The sequence below is a fragment of the Haemaphysalis longicornis genome, unplaced genomic scaffold (genome assembly GCF_048455015.1).
Source record: "Haemaphysalis longicornis isolate Haplotype H1 unplaced genomic scaffold, Haemaphysalis longicornis Haplotype H1 scaffold_1, whole genome shotgun sequence".
NCBI lineage: Eukaryota > Metazoa > Arthropoda > Arachnida > Ixodida > Ixodidae > Haemaphysalis > Haemaphysalis longicornis.
In genome coordinates, this window is record NW_027526203.1 from 402,959,477 (window position 1) to 402,980,101 (window position 20,625).

The window sequence follows — 20,625 nt, forward strand, 5'->3', positions numbered from 1 at the left end:
AATTCAGGTGAAAGGTTTGGGCAAATTTTATTCCTCTTAAGCGTTGACAGCGGTCATCCGTACGAAAAGCACTTACATACCTACAGGCGCACACTTTCATTTTGACTCCACTGATCTGGAAATAGTGCCTATTGATAACTAATTAACCTGCTAAAACTGCGTATAGAACTGGTGAAAAGTAAAAGCTTGAGGTCCAAGTCATGTTTGTAACTGCGTCCTACATTGGTGGTGACCGCGTGTTAGTAACACACCTACCAGCGCTTTCCAACGCCTCGTGCTTCAAAGGCCCGTGGAGCCTCGGGAGTGTTTGTCCTAAGACATGAAAAATACTAGCCATACGAGCTTCACTATATCCCACAACACTGCGCCAGCACCGAGAACGGGTCAGGGTACCCTCGCCGACAGGCTACACTAACCCTTTGTTGAATAAGGTCTCTCTCTCTCTCTCTCTCTCTCTCTCTCTCTCTCTCTCTCTCTCTCTCTCTCTCTCTCTCTCTCTCTCTCTCTCTCTCTCTCTCTCTCTCTCTCTCTCTCTCTCTCTCTCTCTCTCTCTCTCTCTCTCTCTCTCTCTCTCTCTCTCTCTCTCTCTCTCTCTCTCTCTCTCAAAAATCAAGAAAAAAATGAACGAGACACCGAAGCTTCAGGTCAAAGAGAACGCATCTCCATTGGCCTTCTGGGAGAAGAAAACGTGAACATCTGAAACACGAAATCTTCAAGGCCATGATACAAAGACGTTCACGGCCAACCGCTGATACAGGCATGCTGGCTGACAAGACGCAGGAGGTTTAGCGCGAAAAAAAAGGAACGGGAGATGGAACGGAACGGGAATGCGTTACGAGAGCTCGGCACCTCACAGCCACTCTGGCCATCCACTACTGAGGCCAAAATGGCTCCTCTATAGTTTCTTATAAAGGCAAAGTGAAGTAAGTTTACGCTACTGTAGTTGTGCTCATTGAAAGGAGCACTCAGTGGTCTTAATTACTCATGAGGCCACCGCTACGGCCTCTCATAGCCAAGCCATCGCTTAGGGGCGTTAAGTGCCCAATTCGAAATTTTAAGAAAAGTTCGCTAAGGTAAATCGGCATTGACCTGGATTCACAAGGTGACATGCCACCGTGTTGAAAAAAAAATGGCGCAGCTTGCAGTAGTGGTGCAAGGATGGAGAAACAGCAGAGCTGGCGGCCCCTCGCCCTTCGCCGGAGACCCGGCTGTTGCATCAGTGATCCATCAGCAGCAGCAGCCCACTATAGGTCCACTGCAGGACGAAGGCCTCTCCCATCGGCCTCCAACCGCTCCTCTCCCGCGCAGTTCGAGTCCATTCTTTGCCTCAGAAATTCCTCATTTTGTCCCTGCATCGAGTAATCGGCCTTCCTCTTCTTCTACACCCGTCTCTCGGTGTCCACTCTGTCACCCTGGTGGTCCACCGGTTGTCATTTCGAATATTACGTGGCCAGTCCAAGTCCACTTCCTTTTCTTTGAACTGTGATATCTTCCACTCTGGTTTGCTCTCTGATCCAGGAAGCTCGTTCCCTGTCTCTGAGTGTTACTCTGATTATTATTCGTTCCATGGCCCGTTGAGCCAACCTAAGCTTGCTTTCAAGTTGTTTAGTAAGCCGCCAAGTTTACGCTGCATATGTCATCACCTCACATTTATTTATGAGCCTGCCGCTGAACGTTCTCCATAACTGACAGGCGCGGGTCGTTTCGTACGCAGGCTCTCACATCTCTCCCCAAGTGGACCGCGTCAGCACGCGCTACAACCCGCGGCCAAGTCCAAAGCCAACGCCCGCGCTACGAACCCAAAGGAAATGTTGTGCGGCGGGAATGCGGTCATAGCTCAATCGAATAGACCCCGCTTTCATAACGCAAGAGACGTTCGATTCCGACCACGGGAATCGTTTTTAGTTTTTTCAATTTGCTGCACATGTTATTGTACCCCACCGCTGCTAACCCATGCCCCTCGGGTCTCTGGGGTGTTCACGGCGTAAAGGCCTCCTTGACGACATTTTTTTCTTGAGGCTGCGAGTTTTGTGTCTACGCCGGACGAATTTGTGTCGGCCTAAACAGCTTTGCTGTTAAAAATTATGCTGGGCCTTTACTTTGCCGAAGTTCCACCAGGAAATAATAAAAGGTAAGGGCCAGCCGTTGATCCACGAATTATACCATAGTAACACAAACGAGGCTGGTTGCTGTACCGCTGAACCATAACGCGCAAGACTGTCAACTTTTAATTACCCCACAAATACTAGCGATGCGCGAGGTGGCCTCGAAGATTGCGCTGTTCCAGAGAAAAAAAGGAAAGACGCGAAGAGCCCCCGAAGCAAATCCCCGGCAAGTGCTATGGCCCGTAACGAAACCGATCAGGGCGCTGGGAAAGCGGGCACGCGGAAAAGCGAAGACCTGAGGCGTCGATCGTTGAAATTTGCACCGTGCACGAACATGCGCAAAGAGCCCGGGAAAGCTTGGGGCTTGTGAATGCAGCCCCCCTTCCCCCCCCCCCCCCTACTCCCTTTAAGGTTTATTATACGCACAGACACCCGCGATTGTCGCAGGCGGCGACTCGCTTGAATTTGCATACATGAAATATGCAGCGCGTAGGAATTCGCCCAGCGATAGAAGCGAATCGTGCAGCGGGCGGTTCCCCATAGCCGCGCTGACAACGACACGTGCTCCAGGGACCACGTCGACAAGTTTCAAGATTCGAATTATCAGCTCAGCACGAGCGAAAAATCCCAACAAGAGATTTACTTCGCGGTATGTCTCTAAGGCAGCACTCTAAGCACACAAAACTGCACTGCTGAGATAAAATTGGTAAAAAAAAAAATGGGACTGTCTGTCACGGATAGCCGCGTAATCAGGGAATCGTTTTTGGAGTTCCGTAGCGACACCTTCATTTGCCTATGATGTTTTTTGTGTTTTGCCAGACACCCTCATTTAGCTTTAGATGCTTCCTTTGAGAGAGCTTGGTTGGCGTTGTAATATCCCTTCGCCAGCGTGCCGACACGAGGACAAGGTCATACTTCTGCCCGAGGCGCGCTTTTGCTCCGATGCCCGCGCACCGGTGCTCCGCCGCTGACGTCAAGCTCCCCACTGCGCACACCCGGCGCTTCCGCCGGCACGACGCACAGATCCGGCCAGTTTGAGCGCTCATCCTGCGCTTAAAAAGAGGACAAGGAGCAGCACATGGGGGTAGAACGCTCGCGTCCCCTTTTGCCTTTTGCCCCTCTGGAGTATGGGCCACACACACGCACACGCGGGCATGCGCGCGCGCACACACAAGCGTGGAAAAGGGGCTCTTGGTTAGCCGCGTTTGCCCTGCATGCTCTCCGCTAAATTACCTTCATCCCCAGAATAAAAACGGGAAGCTTCTAGGCTAAGAAGCAGCATACAGCGGGGAATCGATCACGCTGGCAGAGAAAGCTCTAGACGGCGAGACGGAGGCACTGTCGTCGCGTCCACACATGCTTACACAAGCTGCTGCGGTGTACCGGCGGCGTCTGGTGTCACTGCCGGCATACGCAAACGTGATGTTTTTTTTTTTTTTTGGCGCACATCACTCCCTCTTGTGATATTTTTTTCCCTTTTATAACAGCAGGATCAGATATTTCATGCTATTATAAAGCGTGAGGTGTCACTTCCCTCGGAGATTTTTATAGACAGCAGAATGAAACGCGCACGTCCCGGTGGAAGAGTATGCCGCATACGAGGACGAACGACGGCTCCCATAATCCTTCCAACACAAGCGGTGCGAAATCGGGTTCCTATAAATGTTTTCAGCTTCTGACTCAAACGAAGCCCTATCATGTAACGCAAGCATGGCGACGGAGGATAAATGCTGCAGCCTGGGCGTATTTGCCCAGCTAGCCTCTTCCTTTCACTTTTCTTTTTTTCGCCATACGGAATCGATAAGCGCTCCTTGAGCACGGAGCTTTCGAGGTAAGGCTCCACAAGCTGTCTCGCTTAATCCGAGGCTTTATTTTCATTCGCTGTGCCCAATTTGTTTGTCTCTGTGCTAAGGGGGTGGTCTTTGGCAGGCGGCACGGCCATTTTCCAACATCGCCATTTCACAACATGTTGAGCCATAAAAGGCAAGACAGGGCGAAGCGCCAGGGCGCGCGCCGAAAAAAAGAGTTTGACCGGGCGCGGCCAGTCGATGGAGAGAATTAACGTATGGTTTGCTTTGCTAGAAATTGCCCTTCAGGGCTGAATTGAACTTGTCGATGCATTATATACAAAATAAACAAACAACGTAGGGACAATGCTGGATGAGAAGTCAGACACACAGCGTGAACTAACAGCCAAGCGTTCAATCCACACTGGGAGGAAATAATATAGGTGGTAAACTGTGGCACCGTTGAGACATCAGACATCGGCTGTACATTGCAAACAAAAGACAACGTTACAGTGCAGCCAAAGCGAAAGCTTGTTGACGTCGCCCTTGTTATACATATGAACGGCTCTAGTTATTTTATGGGCGCGCTGGTCTCTGCAGAGACATTTGTATTCAGCTAACGACAGACCTCTAATCTCAAACAATGCTCTGCGAGATGGCAGCCAAAACCTGCTGGCGAAGAATACACATGCTACCCCACTGATAGAGAACGGAAATCCATTCCATTCCAACTAAATTAAAGATCGTTTGCTCAGTTACATTCCTTTCTAATTCATCAAACTGCAAAACGTTAGCCCACTCCCGGAATGGTTGAGCAGATGCTTTTATCCATAAACGTAAGAAGTTCGCTCTTCATAGTTGTATCAAGTTGCCGACAAGCGTGCAGATAAAGCTGACGTTATTAGGCACGTCGACAACTGCAAATAATACGAAAAAACGCGTCGCCAAAGTCGACGAACGGAAGCACGAAGGACTTCGTGACATAGTTCCTGTAGAAATATCGGGCGTGATCGAGCTTAATGGCTCGCACCACACGGATGTAACGCAGCTGTCCTCTTTATTGGCCAAGTGGCAGTGTTCCCCCTGCTTTAAGTATGCGTGTTGTTTCGATGGCTGGCTCTTGTTCGGAGCAACAGCGCGCTCCTTGATATCTGTGCCGCATTCCTTCACGGCCGCGCTGTCGCTAACTCACCGGTATGCCGCGCGTCTGCCATGCAGAGGCAAAAATAAATATCCACAAAAAGACGAAATCACTAACGTACTAATGCATTGGGCAGTGTCATCGTTAACACGCAGCATTCCATTTACAGTACAACAATCGCAATATCTTCCGCATCGTGCTCATTTCGTTCGTTGATTGGATCGATGTTACCCGAACGCTACCGTACAATGCAGGAACGTTGTTTATCATCCTCGCTTATTAGAGAATTTCGGCATTCCGTGTGTTCCGTGCAGCATTCCACGTTTTCCTCTGTGTGCCCCCGAGGTGCATGCCATACAAAATGCATGCCGCCTACCACTTAGTGGACGTTTGCAGCGCCGCCTGCAGTGCCTTGGAAATGTTTTCTCCTATAATCGCGAACAGATGGAATAATATGCCGATGCAACGCGCGGCGCTCCTATTTTCATTAAGCGCGCTTGTGTCAGCTGTTTTAAAACTCAATCATGCGCCATAATGAACACGGTGACCGAGAAATGACGTGAGAGGGCCCTGGCAATGTGAATAAATAGTTTGCGGCGCACAAGAACAAGAAATAAGCACAAGCATCTGATCGAAATTTTACGGGGAATGGGAAAATCTTCACTGAATAGATGCGTTGACGTGACTTAAGCCGATGTGTCTGAGGCCTCAATACGAGTACAGTTTATCCGCAGGTGCTAATGCCAGGGGCACTGAAATATAGCAGTCGCCATCACAGGTAACTTTGCCACAATCGGAGGAGAGGGCCACCCCCTCGCACCGAAGCAAAGCTCAGCCTTGCATCGATAAGAACTGTTGAAGAAGTGCCATCCTTTCCCTGATGTACAGTCATAAGCAACTGAAACGCGATCACGAAAATATGAACGAGAAAACACAATAGCGGGACCTTTTTCCATGCAACTCAAATTGATGCGTGGCTTAGTTGCAGTGACAAAGTCGTGAAATGTGGCGTTCCAAATATGACAATAGTGCACCATTATTGGACCTCCACAAACCGTATTTTTCAATTTCGCGTGTTCTCATTCATATTTTTGTGTTCGCATTTTATTTGTCCATGAATGTACATTTGTGTCAAAGGGCGGTTACTGGAGCCCGAACGGTAAAAAAAAAATTGGCGCAGCTCGCACTAGTGCTGCAAGGCTGGAGAAACAGCAGAGCTGGTGGTCGACCTAGCTTCTGCCTCCCCCTCTTTTGCATTCGTGGCCACTTATGTGTAGTGTAATTGCATTCAAGCTGACTTTACTACAGCAATGCGCAGAGGTTGAAACCTCAGCAATACACACGCCGGCAATCCTTAGCTATTTTAGGCACGTCCTATGCACTCGCAAATACGTTTTTCTTTGTTTTTTTTTTTGTTTTTTTCGTTTTGATCTCTCTGTCTCATCGTCGATTGAGGGACAAAGCGGACGACGCACCGGCGTTGATAGCGTGGACATGTATACATGCCGCCGCTGGTGCCCCACTCCAATGGCGTCTTGGTGGAGAAGCTACTGTAACAGTTCAAGCTTTGGGAAGCAGATGGGCAGGGTAGCCGACGACTCAGCAGAAAATTTCCGGGGCACGCGGGCCAGGCGGGTTTGCATGGAGCGCTGACCGTATTTCAAGGCCAGGCCAAAAGCGAGACGAATGTAAGGTCGCGTATGCATTGTACGCCGCTCCTGAAGTTGGGAGAATCATCGTCACGGCGAATCATCATCGCTGTCGGCTCGGACGTCCTCGGTATCCCCATAGACACATTGGTTATTTCAAACATGCGCGGTGATCGCACACTTCTAGTCGCCCAACCGGAATAATAAAAATTGGACTGTTACATACTAAGTGCCCGCAGGAAAAAAACTAAAAACGAAAATTACATCAAGAAACCCCTACAGAAGTGTTTGTTTCAGTGTTGTTTCAACGTTGTTTCTGTGTTTCAGTGCTGTTTCAATATATAGTGGTGAGATAAAGAAGATGGAAATCAGGGCCGCATACTGCTGAAAAGTAATTTGTAAGTGCGCAGAGAATTGACTGGTTGAAAAATTCTCTTACTTGGAAAAAGTGGACCGGATGTCGCTGGTAAGGGAAGAGGGGAATGGGGAAGGGTGTAGGCACCCGCTACATCTATGTGAACTAGCAGAGGGAATGATATGCGAGGATAGCAGAAGAAAAAAAACTATGACATTGAAAGGTGTCGCGCTCTAAACAGCGCAACCTCGGGAAAAAAATGTTGCCCAACCTAATCGCACAACCCAGTCTGGCTACCGCACAGGTTTATACAGGATTTAGGCACAAATTCGTGCGGAAGTTCAAATCAGGGCTTTTGGTGGTGCCTTCAAAATGTCCATTTCTCCGGATATGCGCTTCACGGAAGCACTTTGTCCCCTTCTAGCGACTTCCACGTCGTCGGTACAGGCACTTAACGACGCACGCATAGATACTCACTACATTTGCGGGAAAATGCCGTACACGGTACATTCTATAGCGAGGGCTAGCTGGGATGACATTTGTAGCGAGCCTTTTCGCAGAAAGCATGCAAAAAAGGGGGCATCGCATTACCGGAGCGCGCAGCGTGAAGGACGACGTGGAGGGCGGCGCGGCTAGCAGCCGTGCCTGCATCGGTGTCCTTTGCTTATCACGCTTGATGGCTTCAGTGCGGCGAACGATGCACCCCGTCCCTGTGACTTGGACGCTATGAGGCTGCCCCGGCGCTCAGCTAAATTTCAGTGCGCGTTATGGGCATTCGAATAACGTCGAGGGCTCGGGGCAAAAGCCTGACCCTCAAGTGTCGGAGGCCTGGCCGCCTCGCTGAATAGCAGCCCTGACGCCATGGCATAATGACTTTATTCCCGGGAAATGCGACACTGAAAGTCTCATAAAGAGCTGGCTGCATTCGACCGTCCAGAATATCTATATGTATGCGGGCGCGTGACAGAGCGACATACAAGGCTTTCCATTTGGAGATCGAGAGTTCTACGGCAGTTTAAGCACGCTGCCAAGCAAAATGGTCCGCTTCTGAAGAAAAACAAATACGGGGGCGTCACTGGCTGTCAATGAACCACTGAGCCGTCAATCGCGAAACACAAGGTTTCCACAACTCAGCGACCAATGCGTGCTTGGCAGATTTGCTTCCAATCTTTCAAGAAAAGCGGCTGTCAGAAGGCGCGCTGTCAGCAGAGGAAAAAAAAACGCAAAAATTAAAACCCAGGTGGACTACCTGTACGGAACCTAAGGTTCGCTAACGCCGTTAGCGGCACGGTTATCCAAGGTAAAAAAAAAAAAACACACACGTACCAACGGCATTTGCTTGACGTTCGTTGAGACAGGATTGATGTGCTGAATCATTGTGTGTGCATGTGTGTGCGTGCGTTCATGCGCGCAGTGACTGCGAGATGACTGCGCGCTGTGAACAAACTAGTTTCATTGTACAACAGTTGCCCGCAGCTAACAGTTTGATTGATTGTAGGTAGTTGACACTAATTGTAGGGTTTAACGCGCCGACGCAACGCAGGCGATGAGGCGCGCCGTAGTGGAGGGCTCCGGATTAATTTTGACCACCTGGGGATCTTTAACGTGCGCCAAAATCTCGTACACACGGGCGTTTTTGCTTTTCGCCTCCATCAGAAAAGCGGCCGCCGCGGCCGGGAATCTAACCCGCGACCTCGTGCTCAGCACGGCAGCTAACGGGGCATTTGCTCCGCGGCGCTACCTCCACTGGCACGCACATTTCAAACTTCTCTAAATCGCTATTTGGAAACGCTGGCCGTTTATATCACCCACTATGTCGCGATTAACCCCGGGCATATGTCACTGCCCCTTGATTCAGCTTCCGCTGTCTTCACATCACTGAGTACGGAAATTGTGATACTCTTTTTTTTTTCAGTCAGAAAGACAGCCAGTCTCCAACGGTATACTGAACGAAGTGTCCTCTGTTGTATTCCAATTTCAAGAAAAGTCTAGGTTTCCTCATAAATGGGATATGAGATACCGCAAGGGAAAAATACTGCGCACGGGACGAGCGCTTCAGCATCAGCGCGTCAGCACTAAAGGTATTCTCTGCATATCTCAGCTTTCTTTCTGACATGCACTCAAGCCGCAGCTCTGCCAAATTCACCATGTGGCAGAATATTTCTTCGAGGGCAAAAAAAAAAAAGAAAGAAAGAGAGGCAACATCCATCAGGTTCTTACGGCGAGCCATATGAGGGGACTCAATTTCCAATCGCGACGGTGCACTTGCCCGGCTGCTTTCAAGTCCGCGTCTTCGGCTCATACTTTCACTCGCCGCTATTCGGTGCCGCGGAGTCGGGATGAAGAGCCACGGGAAACTAACAGGAGAGACAAGGAAAGCTGACACGAAACGCGGCCCGACCGCCGAATAAGACAGCACTCGGAGGGGGTGATTTGGACGGGGAAGAAAGGAGTAGAGCGCGGAGGAGAAAGCGGCGGGGAGCCGGAAGAGAGCAGCCACCAATGGCGCTGGGAGAGAAGTTCGATGAATCGCGGCGGCCTTGCGCCGTGCCGAGGGGGAAAAGCTCTCCTTGGCCCTGCGCTGCTCCCCGCTGGCAGCGCAAACAGGCAGTTCCCTATTATTTGTGCCAGCTCTGGCCGTGCGTGTCACTGGATTCGTTCCTCCCTGATGGGGAAGGGAGTGAGGAAGGATGCAAAGCCTAAGGAAGACGGAATGGCGCTCAGGCCGAGGGAAAAACGGCCGAGCAGGGAGGGTTAGCATCGATTTTCGGTATATCTACGTAGGTATAGCGTGTGATCGAAGAGGAATTCGGGCACTCTTCTTTCAGTCCCTATTTTCTTTGTTTTTGCCTCCCTCGCAGGTCTTTAGATTCCTGGCGTCGTCCCTCTGTACGTCCTCCCTTGGTCCCGGCCCCTTATTGATGTCCAAATTTCTGTATTCGCGATCATTTTTCTTGGTTTCGCCTCCGACAACGCCGGGCGGCATTTTGCCCCAGTTTTGGTCGCCAGTGCGAGGAACGCGCGGTATGCCAGATAAACGGGATAGCCCCACGAAGGACGCAACAAAGCGCTTCACTACCGCGGAGGATAATATATGGGCTCCCGTGGCCGCCACTCAGTCCCCGCCATGCGGTAAGAGAAGTGCTCAATAAGCCATGGCCGTTCCCTCGCGCATTCAGGCAACGTCGGCCGCTTGTTCTGAGTTCTTCCCCGCGAGATGCACTACCTAGAACTGCACTTTTTTCTACCTACATTCGTATTTCTCCATACACTTCTTCATCATCATATCGTCTCATGCTTTCTTTTCAAGCAACTATAGAAAAAAACAAGTAGCGGAGCTCAAACGCTCCCGAAGAAATTGGTCGAAGCAATATGAACTCGCGCGCGCCTGCGTCCGTGGTGCGTGTGCGTGTGTGTGCAAGAGAACGAGAGAGAGAGAACGCCTGGAAACATTCCTTCTGTTACGTATAGGTTAAACAAGGCTGTATTTTACGCAGTTCCAACCCTCGGGCTAGAATAAACGCTTAAACATTGCATTGCCAATGGTGAGCAATAAATGAGCTTTTTAAAGGTAGACTTCACCGCAATGCAAAAGTGCACCGCTAGGACAACAATTTACGAGGGGCAATGTACGAAGGGCAATGTGTCGAAGTATGAAGGACCATGAATCCCTACTGATTGATTATGGGGTTTAACCGCGCCGACGCTACACCGGCGTTGAGGCGCGCCGTAGTGGAGGGCTCCGGATCAATTTTGACCCCCTGGAGATCCTTAACATAAGCCGAAATCTCGAATACACGGGCGTTTTCGCTTTTCGCCTCCACCAGAAAAGCGGCCGCCGCGGCCCCAGGGAGCACTTTACCCAGTCTCTGTAAAGTCGATCCACTGCTACACACTAATGCATTGCTAGCGCGTCGTGTCACAAATTTTCTTCGTCAATTCTTCCTTATCGATTATAAAGGTGCCAATCATTTGCATTTGCACTATTATAACAAAACCTACCTTAACTTGACAAGTTATGCAATTACCTTGCATATATAATGCCGCATGCTAAGCCATGACCTTAATACCCATTTAGCGTATCGGGTAACGAATTTTTAAATTTTCTAGTTTACAATGTTTCCTTTTCAATTCTGAAGGTGTCCACCATCTTCATTTTCACTATTAGAACCGTTACATGTATTGAAATGACCAGTTATACATTTACTTTGCAGATATAAGGCGTCACGCTATTCAATGGGGCATTGGCAAAGGAATGCTCACGCAATAATAAACATCAAGTAAAAACTGCCATGGCCGAACACTTAGTGACTACAGACCATTTTGTGTTAGTTTGTGTTTAGATTATTCCACTAACTGTGTATCTTTAGAAAAGAAACAGATGCAAACGCGGTGTAGCAGAAATAAGTTGTTAGTATGGCCTGGTTTTCTACTTCAAAGCACGTACGCGGGCCTAAGTGCCCCGAGCAATTTATCTGCTCCGCTTTCCTCCTCACGCTTCCAATGTGCGAGCACAGGCGGGCTTTGTAGGCAGTGTTCAAGCTAATGGAATGCTTCCTGTCAAATTTTTGACAAAGCGTGACAGTACGCATATAGTCCAATAAATATTCCCCCGCTCTTCTTTTACTTTGACCTCAAGAAGTTTGCTGTGGCTCAAGATTATTTCAGGTCGGCCAGAACTTTTTCGTTGTTGATGACGTGCTGAAAGATTTCAGCCCCTTGGACGCGAAGCGGCACTTTTCGGGCTTTAGCCGTGTCATCGGTGTTCGAATGCAAGTGCTGACTGTAACTCTTGCAAGGCGCGCGTCGAAGCTCCGCGCAGATACAGAGAAGTCGTCGACGTGGACAAGGCAGGTGTGCCACGCTTTGCCTGCTATATAGCTCAGTGTTCCTTACCCTAAGGAGCGTCGGTAGTTCGGTGGCTATAGCCATAATCGCAGAATTCGTACACTTATTCCGGAGTTTAAAAAAAGCCTGACGATTACGACTCCCTAATGCAAAATTTGTGCGTGCGCAGCGCGAACTGCAGTCTTCTCTGTCACGGCGCATAGCTGCTGTGTCTCAGCGTGGCCTCCGCGATCGGCTACCGGCGGCGCGCCGCCGGCAGCAAATCGCGGAGGCCACGGTCTCAGGAAGTGCCGTTGTCTCGCAGCGCGTAGGCGCCGCCGAGCATATTGTTGTAAATCGTGCTTGAAACTCCCGCGCAGATGTCCCGTGGTTCGGATGAACCACGCAACGAGGACGACGACGCAGGCCCCAAGGAACGACGAATGTGCAGCACAAAGCGCGCGCTGGGCTTCTGTGCTTTTTGTAAACTTGAAGAAAACAAGACGCCTGCTTTCATAGATGCCTGGTTTCGAATTTACTTTCTCGGGCGCCACAAGGCACCGGAGGGCGGTTTTCAGACATGTGTCTGTAGCGGCCTCAGCATACTTCCCTCCCCCACCCACTTTCGGAGGAGCTTCTCGCGCCGACTCGGCAAACTGCCCCCCCCCCCCCCACCCCCTCCTCACAATTTCGTGACTCTCTCCTGCTCCGTTTTCTTTCAGTCTTCGGTCTTCCCATCGTTCGCTCGGTTAGGACGCCGCCGTCAAACCACAGTAGCGGCCGCTAAAGTGCTGCGCACTAAACACGGGGTCTTGCTGCGGTCTCTTTCATCCAGTTCGATTTGCCAGTACTCGTATCTCAATTCAATCAACAAAAGGTACTTGAGATGGGAAAGGGGGTCCAGGGCATGACCAATTGCTGGTAGAGGATACACATGCTCCTCGTTGCTGTTCAAAAACTCCGTTCGCCATATGTTACGCATATTTTTTGACAAACTGCTCGGCGTTTCGTGCAGACGTCGCTTGGTTGCACGCCGTGCGGGCTCAATGTTATGTATGCCTGCCTCAAATTGCCCCCCCCCCCCTTCTCCCGTCATGCGACCGCTTCTCAAGGACCCCGAAACCGAGTCATGAACGTGCACGTGCGTTTCTTAAAGGGGCCGGATAAATCGTACGGGCTCGTCTCCCTAATGACACCGGAAAACATAGCAAGAGGGCCACAACAAATTGCGTGCGGTGCCCACGTACACCTGAGCTGCATCGTGCGTGCCCTCCATTGGGCTGAGACGAGCCATAGAGGAGCCCTCGTTTGGCACGGTCATCGAGATTCCGGGTAATCCATCTTAACGCAATGGCATTTCGGCGACCAAGCCCTCTGCTACTGCAGACGATGCGAAAGAAAGGATGCTTGTCTCGAAATTGAATACGCAAAAATAATAAGAAAAATACATCGGCTTGCCGGGGGAGAGATTGGCATAACCAACGGGGATTCCAAGCAAACGGTGACTCTGAAAAGAAGCGCTCAAGAACTGCTCTCGCTCACGCCAAAGCGGGCGTTTCGACGAACGTGCTCTTTGCACGTAACGGCCTCCGTGAGAGAGGAGTTCCGCGTGCGGACGCCTGCCGGAGTAAGTTCTTGCGTCTTTCTCAACTGCCCACAGCCTCCATAAGCTAAGGCCGAATGGTAAGGACAGCGAACAATTCCAGACCATCGCCGCTTGAAATGATTGGCCCCGCGCTGAAGACATTTAATTTGAGGAATAAGGATTGTGTGATAGCGACATAAGCACGCTCTGTTTTTATAGCGCTTAACTATTTTAAAGCGGTCCTTCTTGCATAACTGACAAAACAACAAGGGAAAAAATACAAAAGTGTCAATCGCCTTTAGTGCACAGATGATAAGACTTTATGAGGATGGTACCCCCCCAAAAAAACTCTTATACATACGAAAGATACACACAAAATAAGTACGTCCGTATGCTTACGTAAGGCCAGCGTAAACAAAACTCAACTGATGTTTTTAATATCGTTAAAGAGAGTCGGCAGTATTTCGTCCAGGGATGGCGGTGAAAAGCATGCATAAAAAACTGGTTTAAAATGAACAAAACTAAATGCTGAGCAATTTACTACGTTTTTAAAACAAAACCCTCCGCAGTGATTTTTAAAGTTCTGCGGATGCTTTCCTCCTTTCATACCAAACACTAAAGAAGACGAAAAGAGAAAAACGTTCGGAGAAAAAAGTTGGGGGCGACAAAAAGTACCGAACGCTTTACACGTGTGAATAAAAACCGCCTGAATTCGCGTGAGGATGTATCGCCAGAGAGCTACTAGTTCTTATAAAACCTGGCTAATGGATTATACTAGCGTAATTAAACGGTCGAGGGCGAGCGTGTGGCCACCAAGTGTGTTCTTTTTGTTTGTATGGCTTCTTCTTTCTTTCTTTTTTTGTCAGGAAAAGCAACTACCCAGCTAAACTTTCTCGGGGCACCCCTGGCGGCCGTTTCTCAACGCACTGAGCAATTCTGGCATATCTTAAAATCACCGTGATCCACTGCAAGACGTAAGGCTCTCATATTCTGCGTTGTCCGCATCCACGCTTTTCCACCAAATTTCCTTATCCCATTCCTCCATCGAGTTAGCTTGCTTCTAGGGCCGCCTCTGGGCAACCAGTTTGGTAATCGGATAGTCCACCTGTTGTCCGCTATCCACAATACATGCGCGGCCAAATTCCGTTTCCTTTAATTTGAGCTAGCATGTCATGATTCACACGAACCCCTCCCCACGACCCACGACGCTCATGCCCATATCCCGTTCAACCCCAATGCTGTTCGTCCTTGTTTCCACGGCTCGTCGTGATGACCTAAGTTTTCTATACGAGTATTTAGTAAAACCTCAAATTTCTGGCTTATATGTTAGTGCCCGAAGTACGCATTGGTTGCATACCATTATTTTCAGTGACGTCGCTAACCAGCAGTTCATTAGTTGATAGTACTTTCCTAATGCACCCCAGTTAACATTAATCCTACGCCTGATATGTTTACCGCAATTTCTATGAGCATGGGTAATTGGCGAAGATTGCTACATTTATCAGACTGTTTTAGTATTTCATTTCCTGAAACGTGAACTGAAACATTTTTGTTTCAGTTCACGTTTCCAAGCTTCGGTTAAGTGTACAACTGTAAACAGTAAAGCCTTCTCAGATATAAGATAAACATGTGATAGCCTCCTGAAAGCGATGTAGAAGTTGGGTATGGCACATGCCATCTTTCATGCGCAGGTTTAGAGCGAAAATAGAGATTCAGCACATATCCACTGGCGGTCCGTTTTTGTGTTCTGACATGGACTAATTCTCAACTCGACAGGTGCTTTGCTGCAAGTGACGTTCCCAGTTGCAACGTTATAAGAATCGGGCTCAGCAGTTCAAGGACGGGAAGCTTTACACGTGTACGCATAAGTTGCACACCTTACCGAGACAATTATTAGCCCTTAGCGATACGCATTAGGATGTAGCCGTCAGAAAAATTTCAAACTGCGTGTGTATGCCTTTGATGACCAATATTTCACTTAAAAACCATAAACAACTCGATCTCATAAGTAGTTAATAAATTAGGTCGTGTCCTAATCATAAACACGCTATCGCAAACGTCACCACCGTTTCCTAACCATTGCTACAATAGAACTGCCACACCATTGCCACAATATATACATTATTGTGATCTATAGCCCTTATTTATTAATGTTACAGCTCCAGTTTTCATTTAATAAACGTTTTAACTAGATGAAAAAACAAAACCAAGAACACCGTTTTGACGTGCCGAGGACTTGGCGTGTCAAGTAGGTGTTCTTGAACAGCTCAGTAGGTGTTCTTGAACCCCACTTGAACAGCTCAGCCGGCATTCGCATTTCCCGCCGTATAGCGGGAAATGCGAATGCGGGAAATGCGAATACTGGCTGAGCGGTTCAAGTGGAGATGACGACGATTGTAGCTCACAATTAAAAGTCGCGTGTACAATTGTACACGCCGGGTCGCAAAGGGTTAGCGCCTGCAGCGGCTTGAGTTGACAGTTGTCCCAGCTATGCCAATACGGCTCAGTTATTTCACAAAGCCGTCCTCCTCATCAGCCTTCAATATATCGCTACGGTTTCAGGTGTCACTTTCTCCATACGAAGGCACGCTAATAGTGCATGTCCTTCCTGGTCTATCGACCCCGTGAAGGGCGTTTTAGTTACTGAGAAACGCGTATAAAAGCTGTGCACGCATAACGAGCCTGCCTAGAGGCTCACTAAATAAGTGGCTGATCCAGTAATACAGCTCTGCCTCTGCGTGATCGGAAAACTTGAGGCGCTCTTCAAATAGCGGTCAGACGCAATCCCGAACACCAGAAGACAGACATTTTCCCGCATAGTACGTGTAAGTGTAGCCTAACCAAGCTACAATGGAACTGGGGGCAGCAGTTTCCATCCCTTAAATGTTCGCCTCGGCAGAAAATCGTTCAAGTATCGAACCATATCGTATTTAAAATGCTTACACCGCTGCTTCTATCCAGGATTCGACTGAGATGACCAAGAAGAAATAATTCCGATTAGCTGAAGTGAGAACGAAAATCTCATAAAAGGTGTTTCATGAAGTAATATTTCCAAACTGAGGGTGATGACAAAGAAAAAAAAAACCTATCTTGGAATCGTCAACGTGTGCACTATTGTACGGCATTAAGGAAAGTGTTGTCCTGCAGTCAGCGCTCGTTCGCCTCTGTAATACATGCGCAAGCCGATGGGTTGGAACAAGGAAAGGTGACGCCTAACAGGCACGGCCGCTACAACGCGTCCAAAAATCACCGACGCTGTGTGCAGCACTAACCATGCAGACTCACAACTGCATTGCAGGCCTTTGGCGGCGGGCGGGTAACCTCCGAAGTACTCGTAAATTGCACCTATATACACTATAAGGCGGTAACAGTGATGGGGCAGAATTCAGCCTGTAATAGTATTAAGGGCTCTACCCTGAGTCCATTCCTGGAACGAATGGACTCAAAGTATGACCCTGTAAGTGCTCGACGTATCGCGGGAATGTTTCTGACCTTGAAGAAGGTGCTGTAGCTCCTGGAATCGGACCCGTTGCCTCGTCGTGGATGCGATGGGCTCATCAGCATACTCCTCAATCTTATCCAAGGCCCGAGAAACGTTTTCCGGTCGACCAGCCATTTGGGGAGAATGCCTCTAGGCGGCTTCGCTGTCGTGCATCTCAAAAGGGCAGCGCGGCAGTGCCGCCAACATGCCAGCCTTTCCCTCGTCCGGCCGATTTGGGCTGTCCCTTGGGCGAGCTTCGCGCTCTAGCAGGATATAAACATCCCTTGTCCCCTTTGGCCCTGGCTGCGGATGAAAGAAAAGAAACACGACTACTTCAGCAACACCCCTCTCCTCCCGCTTAAGAAAAAAAAAAAAGAAAAAAAGATAAAAATCATTTTTCCCCTTCTTCCAGTCCAAGTATAGACCGTTTTTACAGCGAGTAGTTAGGCCGGCCTTAGCGAGATGGCGCGAGAGCCGCACTCGCCACTGCTGGCCTCTTCCAGTTTTGGTTTCGCCGTAAACTCCCATTGTCCGCTCGTAGTGCGCCGTAAGCAAAATAGGTTAGGCAATGAGAAAAGTTAAAATTCAATATTGTGGACGCCGTCGGAGCTCTTGTTGAAAGTCGCGAAGTGGAGCAGAACGTTCGCGGAAGCGCTCCAATGTACGGAGGCATGTGAAGTCTCCGGCGCGGCACCACTGAGCGCAATTCAGTCATTCGCTCCCATCATTTCAGGTTTTCCCCCATGTGTCGCGCTTTGTACGACAGTTAGATGACACGAAGTGTGGAAAAGCAGAGAAAAAAACGTTATCAATATCAATTACAACTGTGGCTCTGAACGTACGCTGAGCCTGCGCCCTGAGCGAGCATCACGTACCTGGCGAACGGCATTCTCGAGAACACCAGTATTTGAAATCTTGAGCGATACATTTCGCTCCGCAAGTCGTTGAAGTAGAACATTCAAACGGTACATTTTCAGCATAGCCCGATGCAGAGCCTCCACCTTGTGCCGCTGAGGCTGCACAAAATGGAGGTTCGCCATTTCCAACTCTGTAATTAAATCCTTCCAACAGGCGACATACGTGGTTATCGCAGTCAAACCATTTGGTCACGAATAAAGAAACCTTGCTGCAGAAAATCTTACAAAAATTAGTGCACAATTGCATAAATAAAAATAAAAAAAACTAAGGACGTATCCAGAAATTGTCATTCGCATGTGCTACCAAACCATTTGTGTAATGCTTAACATGAAAATACAAACAAATGCTCACATTCGCAGCCTTACGTACCAGCTCTGGAAATATTTGTATGTGTTAAAAAAGCTTGATCACCAGATTTGACCGTTTATAAGCTTCACTGTACGCGCTAAGTATTATTTCGCGATTTGCGCGCGAGCGCGCCTAGCGCTAATGGCCACGCATATGCGATTTTTTTCGTCCACTGCATGCGCCATTTGGCAGTTTCAAGGTGTGTGTTTCCACAGCCGCCAGTTAGCACATACCCAACAGGCATAACCTGATAATGCAGAACAGGTATGCAAGACAGATCGCGTCAGCTGTAAGTCAGCTGACGTTTACAAGATGAGCGTAGCAGCTTTTTCATGGCACGTCGAAACACGAAGAAGCAGTAAAGGAGTAATATACAACTAACACACCCATGCAGGATTATTTTGTTTTACAGCCCTTCATATTCATAATATAGTGCGTCCACAGCCAACCATTTTAGCCTAGGCCAGACAGGAAAGCTTTCAAAACAAGCTTTATAATGGTGTCAATACAAGCAGAATCGTGTTTTATTGCCCGTTGTTACACCCCCAGGCTTTTATTTTGTAGCTCAAAATGGTACGTAAAAAAAAAAAAAAAAAAAAAAAAACTAAAGCCCTCGGACAGCTTTATTGGACGAAATGCGTGAACAGGAAATTCGGAGACGAACGCCATCAAAACAGTGCTCAAACAACCTTCATGTGGGATTTTTAGTGGTGAAGTAATCTGTGAACGTTGGCGCAGCCTACCTAGTTGGACAACAAACCCCCCCATTCACAGCAATAGTAAAACAATTGTCGAATTCGCCCATCGAGCCGCGCCGGCGCTCGCCGATGCGCACGGGCACCAGCAAAGGCAACGACGAGAAACGCGTTCTGCAAGGCCAGCAAGGCCGAATGACGTCATGTCGGCCAATATGGCAGCGCCCAGGACGCCGCGCTCTAAACGGTCTGTACACCAATGCAAACAGCGTCGTGTCAACAAAACATGAGCGCGCCTATTCCGTTCTTGCGGATGACTCAATCTTAGGTTACATGTTCCAGAAACATATACTGTGATCACCACGCTAAAAAATAAAAAAATAAAAAATAAAAATAAAACTGCAAAAGCATACTAAGCAGCATTCTGGGAGCTCAACAGAAGAAGTCGTGCTCTGACGTGCTGGCGCAGCCTCCTACATCACAGTTTCTTTGACAATGAAAAATGCTATGGTAGTGTTTAGGCCCGCACAGACAAGTTAAACACAGTTCAGTCATAATTGTACACGTGAATAGAAAAAGAAAATGAATGGAGCGATGCTTTTACTTGGCATTTAACCTGTTCTTTTCACAAAACCTGACAGTTCTGTGGAGCAGTTTGATATCGACGTCAATAATAAGTACAAAATATATGAAAATGGGCCCATCAGGATTTCGTTGGGTATAAACGAAGCGGTGCAATCGTTTGTACATCCTAAAGACTCTGTTTCCTATTATACGGCGGACGAGTAGGTAGCAAATGCACGGAGGGCATGTGGAAAATTCCTTAGCACTCGTCTCGCGCCGCAGAATAGCGCTTCTGCAAGATCGGAAATGTGCAAAATGCTGCCGGAAGTGTATACGAGCCACATTCTAGTTCACCATAGGGCGGGCGCAACATCAGAGCCATGGTTGCCGGAATCAGTGAATGAAACTAAGGGCTCCTGCACACTGCGCATGTTTACATCTTTACGCACAGCTGCGAGCTCTGAAATGTCACTTAAGTTGAATTTCAGAGTATCTGTGGCTAAGCTTAACAGAAAGCTTTAAAAGCAATGACTACGATTACATTTCCATTTTTTTTTCAGCTTCTCTTGGCAATTAACCAATCCCATGAGCGTTACAAATTGTTCATTTTCCTGACCAAAACGAACATGACATTCCGAAATACCCAGTTGAGTTTGCAATGTGTCTTGTTTGTGAATTTCCCCAACTTTGAACAGACTTGTTGGTTGGCTACGTAGGCAAGAACGACTATTCCTCAAGTAAAATGTGGAATTCTGCTCGCACGAGATGAGGAAAACGGCCACGGAGATTAGAAGCAGCAGCCAGCTAAAACTAAAATGATCGGTGCACTACGCAGCAGCTTAGCCACTGACGCATTTATAACAAAAATTGTAATAGACAACCTAGGGAAAAAACAACTCCACAGCGTTGTCATGGCACAGCAAATGTAGGAAATACTTCAATAAATCTGAGAGAAAAGCGGCACAAGCAGAAAAAATAAATAAACTGATGTAGCAATCAATCACCTGGAACGATTCCCCTCTTTAGTCTCGTTCTGTACCTTACGAAAGCAGTCCGCTCAGAAGAAAACTAGAGCGACGCAGACACACACTGAACGGTGCGCTCCCCAAGCTCTCTATAGCAGCGCACCCCGCCGACGTCATGATCAACACGGCGGGGTTGCTCGAAGCC

The 20,625-nt window shown here is 48.5% G+C and overlaps 1 protein-coding gene across 3 annotated transcripts in view; it reads right to left on the reverse strand.

Annotated features, from left to right (window-relative positions):
- The window catches only part of Kcc (solute carrier family 12 member kcc), a 407,686-nt gene that overhangs the window by 377,728 nt on the left and 9,333 nt on the right, over positions 1 to 20,625 (reverse strand). For 2 of the 3 annotated variants that reach the window (XM_077686853.1, XM_077686851.1), the window contains exon 2: positions 16,942 to 17,233. In XM_077686853.1, coding sequence (XP_077542979.1) covers positions 16,942 to 17,065 — 124 coding nt within the window. In that variant the 5' untranslated portion in view covers positions 17,066 to 17,233. Of the gene's footprint in view, positions 1 to 16,941; positions 17,234 to 20,459; positions 20,600 to 20,625 lie in introns of those variants that run through there. The other variant, XM_077686852.1, reaches the window with a different exon arrangement.